This window comes from Anopheles merus, chromosome 3R (assembly GCF_017562075.2).
Source record: "Anopheles merus strain MAF chromosome 3R, AmerM5.1, whole genome shotgun sequence".
Taxonomy (NCBI): domain Eukaryota; kingdom Metazoa; phylum Arthropoda; class Insecta; order Diptera; family Culicidae; genus Anopheles; species Anopheles merus.
The window spans coordinates 24,277,071-24,288,511 of record NC_054084.1 but is presented as its reverse complement, the minus strand read 5'-3'; the positions used below and the strand labels follow the sequence as shown (position 1 = coordinate 24,288,511).

Genomic DNA, 11,441 nt, shown 5'->3' with positions numbered 1-11,441 from the left:
AAAAAGTAGGAAATAGGAATATGGATTAGTCGTTAATCTTAAAAATCCTGTTAGATTTTTGTGTTGTGTGTGATTATTTTCATAATCTGAAGCACAAGATATTTTTAATACGGAAACAAACATATCTATAGGATCTGAAAAACTCACTGAAAAAACAGCTCTAACTGCTTATTTTAAACTAACGCTTTTTTCAAACTGCAAGAACTCAACTCTGCTCTATAACTTTTTTCTAATCTGCTAGAGTCCGCTAGGAGCGCTGTAGTCACTAAAGTGAATCCCGTAAGTTCAAAAATCGTATTTCTACGAGCTCCAAAACGTTGAATTTCATCCTGCTAATGTTGTATTTAAGCCAACATTAATTAATAAAGCGAAATTTGGAACAAATTAAGATCAAATCTAGAAAAAATTCTACCCACTCCATTGTTACAGCAATTGTTTATTTCTATTGCAAAAAAAGGAACTAAACGAACGCGTAAATTAAAGCCAATTACATTGCTGTAATGTTCTACTACACTTAAACATTATTTCCATGCTTCCTTGGTGCTTTCTGGGGGGTTTTGGATTGTCTACGTTCGGATCAAATGGCCCAAACCGCCTTACCATGGAGGGTGCATGGGATGCAAAACAGTGAAACTTCCGTTTGCAGTTGATTACCTGTTACAACACACGCAAACGTACGAAACTACCTCACTCTACTCTGCATGCCGGGGCTGTTTTTTTTCTTCTTTTTGTTTCTTTATCGCAGCACATAACGTGACGCAAACATTATTACCGTTTACTTATTTACAGTTACAGTTATATTTTCCTTCGCTTTGCTACATTCCCTACAAATCTCGCTAATAGCAATAGCGCGGTGTGAGCAACAGTTGTCGTCCCAGCTCGGCCTCACACATGCCACAACATATTCCCCGTTTTCCTAACCTAACACTCTTGGTGTGGTGATCCTTGTAGTGATCCCGCCATCATTATCGTATAGTAGAGCGTGACGCCAGGACGGTTAGCCGCATTAAATTAACACCCGCCGCATCGTTGTGGGGCCGATGTTGGCGGGTGCAATTGTTACCACTGAGATCGCTAACCAGCCTTTGCGCACGCCGTTTTGTCTGCTGTTTTGTATTGTTGGAGTTTCTTCTATCGACTAATGTTACTGATCCTTTGTAATGTTAATGATGGTTATGTGTGTTATGTTCTGTTTGTACGGTTTGTACGCTTTCCACGTACGACGAAACGCTTGTAAATTTTGTTTGTTTTTCTTTTTTAAAACCGGATTCATTTTCACTCGACAAAGGATCGCTTCACCCTTTTACAATCCGTTATCTTCCATGTTAGTGCGGCCGACAGTGAATAATTGATTTTCCCCCTTCGTTTTCTTGCATTCAAGAGAAATTGTACGAACGCACATCTTTATCGTCCATATGTTTATCCGTGGGTTTGGGATGTTTAGAATCTAAAATTGATAGCAAAGATTGGACTATTGTTTATGATTTCAGTAAGCAAAAAGAAGTAAACTTAATAAATGTAAAAGAGTGTGCCAATTGGGTTTACACAAACAAATGTTGATTAACTGAATTATTTCAAAGATCGACGTGAAGCGTCCGCACAACCCACAATGCCGTAAGCATTTGCCTGCTATGTATTTTGCCCAACACATTGGGGCCATTTGCTGGTACGCACAGTTAAACGTTGGTTGGTTGGCCAGTATGTTTAGTTAAAACCCCGAACCTCCTGCCAGAACACGTTATCTGGTGAAGGTTGCCACAATCATCGTCCATTTCGTTACGATCATTGCAAAAAGACAAAGACAGCGTCTTCCACATTCCACACAACAAACGCCGCTCCCGTTTGTGAATGAATGGAAACCATAGATCTCGAGCAAGAGACATAAATCGAACACATCTCGCGCGCGCGCTCGCACACAACACATCGAACGAACCTGTTGTTTTTTGTTTTAGTTTTAGTTTTAGTTTTAGCAGAACTTCCAACGGTGGCCACACTCGTTGCACATCACGAACGTGGTCATCGGTTCGTCAGCGCTTCGCGTCTGCAGCTGGTTGTACGTGCAGTTGCGCTTCTTGCACTTGCCGCACTTGAGCAGATCCGTCTTGGTGCCCTGCACCGTCGCCAGCTGCGCGTCGTTGATCGCCTCCTTCACGAACCGATCGCGCAGATGCTTCATCTCGTCGCTCGCCATCTCCTCCGACGTCATCTTGGCCAGCCGCTGGGCCGTGATGGCGCCGCTCACAAAGTTCGCCCGCAAGCTCGGGTTCTTCGGGTCCTTCAAGTTGGCGACCCGCGACCGGACACGATTTTTGTACCGCATGTCCGTGTTTTTAAACTCCACAAAGATGGCCTCCTCCAGCTCCTCCCCGAGCTCTTCCGGCGTTTGGCAGCCCTCGGGCGGTTCGCCATCGACGCGCAGCGCATTCGCCAGCATCTCGCGGCACTTCAGCCGCACCGCATCGGTCGTGTTGCTCGACTGCGACGACATGCCGCTCGACGGGGGAGCCTTCGATTTGCTGCTTTCCTTCTCCCGCTCGTAGTCCTTTTTGTTGCCACCGCCGGTACCACCACCGCCGGTACCGCCGCTGCCACTGTTCGCTTTGTCACCGCCGGCGCCACCGCCAGCGCAGCCCGATCCGGCGTTTGCACTGTCGGACGATTTGCTGCTCGATTTGCTGCTCGCCTTGCTGGACGACTTGGACGAATCCTTCGAGCCGTCCTTCGACGGTGGCGTGCCGGCCAGGAAGCGCTTCCAGCTCTTGATCAGCGACTTGGCCAGGCTGATCACCTCATCGTCCTTGCTGCACTTGCGCAGCTCGTTCACCGTCATGCCGATGCGCGTTTTCGTCAGTATATCCAGATCGATGTTTAACCGCTGCAGCTCGCGCAGCAAATCGAGTGCCTGCTCTTGGCCCTAAAATTATAGAAAAATAACGCTTATTAGTGTTATTTTAACGCAATTTCAAACAAAGAGGGACGCTTCGCGCATTCGAACCCTTTTCGATTCACCCCGCCTACTGCAACTGGATGCATTCGTTGTACGGTGGATATGTGTGTATATGTGCGTGCATCTTATTTGTTTGGGTATTGTGTTTTGTTTTGGATGCAAAACCGGTTACTCTCCCGATTCGCTCTTTCTCAAAAGCAGCGCGCTGCTGCGCTTGGTACGGTGTGAGCGTTACCCGCTTCTTCTCGCTTCTCATTTTTCACCCCACGAGTGCGTACGACGGGAGCGTGTGTGTGTGTGTGTGTGCGCGTGCGCGCGCGCGTTTTTGTGCCGGCTCACCCGAACCAAGCTGCTTTGGGAGAGCACAGTTTGACGATGGCGAGCGAGCGCGATCCGCCCAGCCCATCGTTTGCCAACTAGAACACAGCGCAGCTTCCTTGCCCCGTGTGTGGAGGAGCATATTTTTCGCTGCCACACACGCTCACACACGACAAACCCGATTAAAGTGGCACACCACTACGGCACGGGCAATCGATTGAGGAGCGGACCCTCCGGGCAGTGAAGCTATCGACTTCAAGCGAAGAGCATTTTAGCGTTGGAGCTTGGCTAAACCAGCACACCGCACGGGGGGCGTATTTTTCGCGCGCGCGCTCGCATAGGGCGGATTGAAAACACACCAAAATCTCACACATCGCCACTGTGTTTAGGCGGTTCGTGAAGCACACTTCACAGCCTGATGGCTGTGTGTGGGTCAGGCGAAGCATCTCGCCGACTCACCACAGAGTTTGGCAAAGATTACGCAAAACGTATGGCGATTCGACAAAATAGCCGCAACGGTACGGTATTGCTGAACGAGAGAACGAGGCCGAACGTTGTGCAAAATCTCTCACAGAAGCTGACAATATTGAGGCCCAATACAGGGAATGAAATATGATTTTCAACATTTCTAGTACATTAAAAAATAATATCAGACCACAATTTCCAAAGCCACCGAAGCGGAACGGCCTGGGGGCCATATAGTGCTCGGTTGAACTGCACCGGCAAGGGGTGTAAAAAAGCTTCTATACGTATAATCGGCCAAACAGCAGCTTGTTTCGCATTACCCTTTCCAGTGAGGCATGGAAAGCGTTTTACATTTCCGACCAACAAAGCGGGAAATGAGATGCACACTGCGGGGATAGGGTCTTCATCATGATTACTATTTCCCATCACGATGTTCAGTGCTTTTCTTCCTGCAATGTAAAACTGTATTCCGCGCTTGCCAGTTTTTGAGCTTGCAAAATATCGCATAAAGAAGCATCATCATTCTACGGAAGAGAGAAGGAAAGCATAGATTTTTGTTCATCCCCCTTTGCCCACCCTAAGAACAATATGCACCCACACACACACACACATACACATATAGACACACACAAGCGCGCTTCTTACCGATCCGTCCGACAGGGAAGTCATTTTGCCCAGCTTTTTCTGAATACGAAACACCTCCTCCTCGACGTTCATCTTTAGGCCAGTGCGAAATGAAGCACAAACTGTGAACGGCGGCAGCCCTTTTCCTTTATTTGCAAGATCTCAGGTTTGCACTCGGTCCGTTCGGGGCAGCAAGCGGCGCGTTCTGTCTGTGTTTGCTGTGGTGTGTTTGCCCAAACCCTAGGCCAAGAATCCGCACCGCAGAAAGAAAGGCGTTGAAACGTTCGCTACCGAATCGGCACTAGTGTCATTCACTCGATGAGGATAAGTATTTCCTACGGGGATGCGATTAATTTCACTAAATTTTGCGGAAACGTGCGAAAAACGCGGTTTTCGGTGGCCCGGGCGTAAGAAAACGTCGTCTCTTCGCGTGAAAAAGCTACGAAAAACAACGAATGACAGGTAGTGAGAGGTTGGGCCATCGGTGTCACTGGTAGCCATGTTGAGCTTCTGTTTGTCAGATAAAAAGGGAAGTAGAATAAAAAAGAGAACTTCCATTGGGAGATGGTCTCGTTGAATGCGCTTTTTTTTTGTTGGAAAAAGTGGGTGTTTGACTCAAAGGGCAACAATTTGTCCAAACATGCATAAAATCTGCTTTTGCTAGGCGAGCTTCGATTGTCTGTAAACTACAGCCTGTTCCCAAGTTACGCGGTTGCAGCGTTCCCGACGAATTCGCGTAACTCGAATATCCGTGTAAGTAGAGTTTCACGTTTTTTGACTAAAATACTGTTGTTTCCTCGTGTTTTTTTATTTAATTTAGTACTTTCATACATTTTATCAATTATTTGATATGATTCGTGCAGAAAATTCGAATATTTCTGGCTTTTAAGCGGTTTCAATTTGTTAGCAAAAATGCAATTTATACCGAACTTGAAGCAAATTGTACTGATTTGACATTTAATCTGACAAATTTAGAAAACCGCGTATCTCCAAATATCCATAGAAAAAAGTTAAAGCTCCATAGCTTCATTGGTTTGCTTAATAGATATAGGCATATTACAACTCATCATTATATTGCTGTCCTTTTCTTGCAATGTATTTCGACAAGTTTCATCTAATCATGACCTATATAGCTTTCTAACTTTCTGAGCAAAAATGTATATGAATACGTGGGTATCAACACCAACGACCATTACTCAAATCTCACTTGCTTCTGTACAAATCAACACATTGAAGTTTAGTATTTATTCAATCGTTTCGCCGTTCTAGCACCGACAAACCGACGTGACACTTCGAACAAAATGAGCTTCAAAAGTTGTCTCCTTATTTCAAATGAAAATACGTTAAACACTAGCGCCATCTCTATAATGATTCACTTACTACACTGACATAGAGGAGAAACTGCTAAAAACATTTTTTGTTTTCCTCCCCAACTGCTGATGAAGAATATTTTATTCACTTCTCACATCATTTGTATTGATTTGGAAACCCATCAAATGATTTTTCTGGGTATTTTGTCCAATTATTTTCATAAAATCTTGCCACTTCCTCTGCCATTTGTACTTGGGAAAGTTGTTTCCATCTAAGCGGCCGAAACAGAGATCATTTTGACAAAGGTGATCGCCTTCATTGCAAATGACAGTACTTTCGTGTGGGACAGTTTTGTAACGCAAGTGTCACGTCGGTTTGTCAGTGGTTCTAGCTCTAGCGGTGCATAACTTCAATGCGAAACCATATAACAGTACAGAGGGAAGGAGAAAGCTCTCAAAGCGAAGAAAGCGCTCCACTGGTTGGGTATCCCACCAACAGATGGCGCCACCAGCTTTTTTTTGGCTATTTTTAGAATGCATCAGCTGTTCACCGTCTGCTAAACGAAGTCTTACTATATTCCGTTTAGGTAAAGAGCTTGAGTCGTTTAGAACCCATTTAGTGGTCGTTTAGTGGATTTGTTACGCTTGGGTATTTTTTCACATGTTACACTGCTTCTAGACGACCAACTTTTGTACCGCGACAAATTTTCTGCGAGCTCTTTGTTCTAAAACAACATCTCAGTTTTAGAACAAAATCAGAGGCAACCGTGATTGTCGCGGGTTTGTGAAATGTTCACAGAAAGGCAACGCTCGCGTTTCGCGACATTACGATCAAAGTAAGCCATACATTCGTGCTAAAACAAGGACGGTTTGACAGATAGAAAGTGTCGCAAAAAATTGTCGCGGAAGTTTTTTTGGGTCGTCTAGCAGCAGTGTTAGGCCGAAAATACACGGACCGGAATTTCGCTGCCGCAGAATTCCGCTTGCTGAAAAATGTATCGATATGACAGATCGGGAAAGTAACCGTTAACACTTTGTATATGCGTTTGACAGCAGGCGGAATTCCGCGGCCGCAAAATTCCGGTCGGTGTATTTTCGACCTTAGTGTTGTTTTCGAAATTTTAGTTTTCCATCTAAAACGGTACTTTTTCGTTGAATAGTAAAAAAAAAATTTTCCGTAAAAAACGAAAGCCTTATAGCTTCACTGGTTTGCTCAATAGATGAATTTTCATAACTCATCATTGTATTCAATTTTAAAACCAGCAATCTAGCAATAAAATCAACATTATGCCACAGTTAGGTTTGTCCAGCAACTATTTTCGTCCGCTGTCGCACGAAAAAAAATTACTCAAAAATTCTCATTCTTATTTCCCATTTTTACCCCAACTTTCAAACTTATCGTTTTGCTGTCACTCCATACAGCTCCAATCATGGCGTCACCAAACGTTCGTGACAGCAGCTATCAAGGTGGTCCAGCACAGGTGGTCCAACCTCGCAACCGCACGCACCAGCTCAAACACACACACCCCATTGGCAAAGTCCCATTGTTGCTGCAGCTCCCTTCCGGTCGAACGGTGGGATCTATTGCTCCAGTGAGAAAGGTTCGCTGCTCCCAAGTACCGCTCCGAAAACAATGCATTTCCCAACCGTGCTGTTGTAGTGTGTGTTTCCCGTGTGTCCGTCTCCGTCGCGAACCGCGATGCACTGAGCTGCAACATCATCATCACCACCACCATCACTACCACCAGGAACGTCTCACATCCCACCGACGAGCAACGGATTGGCAGCCCAGCCCCAGCCGCGCCACGCACGGTATCGCCAACAGAAAGTGGCCACTTGTCACGGGGCCATCAGCAGCCCTCCCTGTTCCACAACCTGCGGCTCCCTTTTTTTTCGTTTCGGTACAGTGCAGGAAGAGTAATCCTTTTTTTTCTACTAAACCTGCTTAAAAATTCGTGCAAAAAAGTGTTTAATGCTGCGTGCATGTGCATTGGCTGTGTAAATCGGGCCCGTGTTCAGTGCAGTGTTGTTGTGTGCGTTGCCGGAAAAAGAAAGCAGCAAAAAAATGCTCGCTTAAGTTTGCACTGAGCACTGCGTGTGTGTGTGCTTGTGTGTGCCTGTGTATGTGTATGTGTGTGTATCCCGTTCTGTTTTCCCGTTCGGCGGCGGCCCACCTGTGCGTTTCGGTGTCTAGAATCCGCGGCCGGAAATAATAGGCCGGAGAGAAATTGTTGCCATAGAAAACGCACAGTGGCTGTGTGTGTGTATGTGTGCATGTGTGCGGTGGTGTGTTCGATCAAGTGTTTCGCGTGTGTACCGTTACCGTTTTAATGTGTCTGCTGTAGCAGTAAAAGCGGGTGGCAGTGGTAGCAATAGCAACAGCAACAGCAACAGCAACAGCAACAGCAACAGCAGCATCATCAACTCCCTAACATACGTGTAGGGCGTTTGCGACGGCAATTGACGTTGTCGTCGTCGGTATTGCATTATTAATTACACACACACACACACATACTCAATTGCCCTACACAAAAAGGAACAGGTAAGCAACATTTGCCGCTTTGTTTTAGCGAATAAAGAACAGTTTTTTTTCGGCTTTACTGCTCAACCGGCTGCAAACATGTGGGAGTGGATGTGGTTTTCCTCTAAAAGAAGGTGCTAAATGGGGAAGCTGTGTTAGAAGCGCGACAGACGGAAATCCATTTGCTTGCCCGCATGTGCACTTCAAGGCCTCCTCATCTTCCGCTTTCTGTGTCTCCCTGTTGTGTGTGATGCGTGTGTGTGTGAAGGCGCGTACGATGTTTACGATGCTGATTGTAAAAAAAAGAGAAAAGGCGCCCTTCCTCTCATAAACTTTGCCGCTTTTACTTCACTTGGCTTGGCAAAAATCACAGACAGGAAATGATAAAGCAGAGCGCCCCTAGAGTGGGCGGAATCGAGGAAGCGCAACCTCGAGGCGCAGCACACCCTTCTGTGGCGAGGAGGACGAAGTGAAGTAAGAGCGAGCGTTTGCGGGCTGAGCTGTTAAAACAAATCTCGTGCTCGATATACCGCCCCGCCAGTGCCAGTGTCAAGAGCATGTGCGCGCATCGAATCTTCGTGGTTCTCTCCTTCTTGTTCTTCTCTCGTGACCATGCCCTGGCCAGGTGGAATAGCAAAAATACTCTCCTGGGTTGCTGTGATGCTTTTTTAAACAAAAAGCGATAACACGCAATCCTTCTTGTGTTTTAAAAATCCCTTTTTTACTCTCCGGCATCAAAGATGGCTGGATTTATGCTTCGTTCAAAGGGGTGGAGGGGGAGAGGGGGTTGTTGTTGTTGTTGTTGAAGGGAGAAGTGGAGATGTGTTTTTTTGTTCAGAATAGTGATAGGAAAAATGAAGTTTTCTGGAATCGTTTCCTGATAGTTGGTCCGGAATCAGTTTCCTGAATCGGGTCGGAACGGCAACGGAATCAGAATCGGTTCCGCAATTTGAATAGGTTCCGGGGTCGGAATCAGGTCCGGAAACGGAATTGGCTACGAAATCAGAATCGGGTTCGAAATCAGAGTCGGTTTCGGCATCTCCATAAGAATAGGCGTTTGGGTACCCAATGATACGAATTGATAGCCGCAAACAATCCAAATTTGCCTGAAAACGATCCATTCTTATGGAAATGCTCGGACTGATTTGTTTGCTGAAACTTCTTATTTTAATTCAAGACCTGATTCTCATTCCGGGGCTAATTCCAATTCAGAAATTAATTCTGTTTCCGTTTCCGGAGCGAATTTCAATTCCCAGGACGATTCCGATCCCGAAGTCGATTCCGATTCCTGAGCCAATTCCGATTCCGCATACGATTCCGGATTCGGAGTCGGCTTCGGGATCGGCTCTGGAGTCAATTCCGGAATCGGCTACGGAATCGGGATCGATTCTAGCATCGGAACCGGCTCCGAAATTGATTGCGAACACTGTATCGGAATCGGGTAGGTTCGATTCCGAGCTCCCACCACTAGGTTCGCAAAAGGCACCGTAAGCAAACTTGCGTCCCCTACTGTACCGAAAAGGTTTCGCTTTTGAAAAGACCGGACTTAAATTTTGCTCACCCGTCCAAATGACATTTGGCTAGAAAATTAGAAGGAAAAAAATGCAAAATTGTTCTTAAGTTCATTGTGCGTCTGTGTGGACCGTCCTTATTGTAGTGCCAAAACGCCACGCCACATTTAGCAACAACAGAAATAGAAAGGCTTTTTTTGTTGTTGATGATCTCGGTTCGTCGTCTTATGAAAGGCCAAAATTGTGTTTCTTTTCGCTTGTGTGCAGTGCGCGGAATAGAGTGTGGAGAAAAAGAAAGTTGCGCTGACCACATTTGTGTGCCCAATTTGCAAGCCACATGTATATCCAATACATCGAACGGTTTTCGCAGCTATGCACATACACACACACACACACACACGCAGCGGCACTTTCCTATGCTCAACCTGTGCGTTATGCTGCTGTCCGTCCCGGTCAGGAAGCCCAACTACTTTTTTCTGCTTCATTCTCCCCTCAAACAAATACACGCGCCCGACCGGATATCCGGCATGTGGATGCGAAAGTAGCGATGTATATATGTGTGTGTGTGTTTTAAATATTTTCATTGAGCTAAACCACCGTCCCGTCCCGGTGGTATGTTCCCGCTTGCGCCTGTCTCTCCCCGTCGTGCCCGATTGCAACATTGGAATTTCGAACGCACACACTTTCGCGCAAAGGAAAAACAAAGCACGCGCGCCACAAACTGTAACAAAAAGTCACCCTCCGGGTGTGCGCAATGGCAACCGTGGCGGCGGGTGTATTGTGCCCACCCTATTTGGCATTGGAGCAGCCGAACCCGACGACGACGCACCATGATGCCGGTCGGCGACATCATCGTCTTCCAAGTGTCGATGTCAAGGAGATTCTAAAAATGAACCGCGGGGTGGGAATGCGTCTACGAATTGTGACGGTGTGTGTACGCATGACTCTTCCCTACGGGCACAGCTCCCTGTAGAAGCATTTTCCCCTCCTCTTCCATTGTCGACTGGTCGGGCACCACTTGCCTTTAGCAGATGTTAGACTTACTATTGCCGCCTCCGATTACTTTCTTCCAAAAGTGCAAAAGGAACTGCTGCTTTTCATTCTCCGTCGCATGATGGACGTATTCCCTTTCCATGTAGTTCGAACACGGGATCGATTTTGTTTAAAACACTATGTGTGTGTGTGTGTGTGTACAGCATCTCAGCAGCTTCTTCCGGTTGTCCGGGCGTGATGAAGATACATGGTATTGTTTAAACTGCGTCCAACGTTGCGAAGATATTGCCCCATCAACAACTGGAACGCATGCTGCTGCTGCTGCTGCTTCCTTGCACGCACGGTCGGTAGACTAATTATTACATTAGAAATCCATCCAACAGCTCCATGAGGCATGTCGAGTCAACTCATAACGATGCGAGCGATTAGCACTGAACTGGCTGAGCTCTGATCGGCAGTGGAGTGGTGCGGTGCGAGTGTGAAGCTGTCTAAAACTTCCCATCTTACCTCGGGAAGCCAGCCAGGGAAAGGAAGCGTGGAAAAATATGTAAACGATGAGAAGCATGCAAGAGCGAGAGCGGGAGCAAGCCTTAGTTGATATTTATGGTCCACATTCTCTAATGTGGGTTCGTCTAAAGATTTATGAGAAGCGCGGTTGGAGAAAAAGCCATTGCGAAAGGCGACACACACCAGCGACGTTTATTGTGACGAATGGACTCTGGGCTAAAATCACACCATTATAGGGACATTTC

At 46.4% G+C, this 11,441-nt stretch overlaps 2 protein-coding genes across 6 annotated transcripts in view; one reads left to right on the top strand and one right to left on the bottom strand.

The window, feature by feature from the left end:
* Positions 1–1,165: 1,165 nt before the first annotated feature.
* On the bottom strand, positions 1,166–4,800 carry LOC121597765 (transcription elongation factor S-II). Of its 2 annotated transcripts, XM_041923869.1 has the most exons (3): positions 4,376–4,800; positions 1,934–2,914; positions 1,166–1,447 (listed from the first exon to the last, which is right to left on the bottom strand). In XM_041923869.1, exons 1-2 carry the CDS (start codon positions 4,445–4,447, stop codon positions 1,967–1,969), a joined length of 1,020 nt encoding a protein of 339 aa, XP_041779803.1. In that variant the 5' UTR covers positions 4,448–4,800; the 3' UTR covers positions 1,166–1,447; positions 1,934–1,966. The 2 variants fall into 2 exon arrangements, with proteins under 2 accessions (XP_041779803.1, XP_041779802.1); XM_041923868.1 differs by having other exon boundaries at positions 1,166–2,914.
* Positions 4,801–7,130: 2,330 nt separating this feature from the next.
* Positions 7,131–11,441, top strand: part of LOC121597764 (serine/threonine-protein kinase GL21140) — a 29,560-nt gene continuing 25,249 nt past the window's right edge. For 3 of the 4 annotated variants that reach the window (XR_006005475.1, XM_041923866.1, XM_041923867.1), the window contains exon 1: positions 7,133–8,206. The gene's annotated coding sequence lies outside the window, so the exon portion shown is untranslated. Of the gene's footprint in view, positions 8,207–11,441 lie in introns of all 4 variants that reach the window. The other variant, XM_041923865.1, reaches the window with a different exon arrangement.

Coding starts and splice junctions, on each gene's coding strand:
- LOC121597765 (XM_041923868.1), bottom strand. CDS start 4,447: ATGAACGTCGAGGAGGAGGTGTTTCGTATTCAGAAAAAGCTGGGCAAA. Junction 2,915..4,375: donor CTTCCCTGTCGGACGGATCG/GTAAGAAGCGCG, acceptor CTATAATTTTAG/GGCCAAGAGCAGGCACTCGA.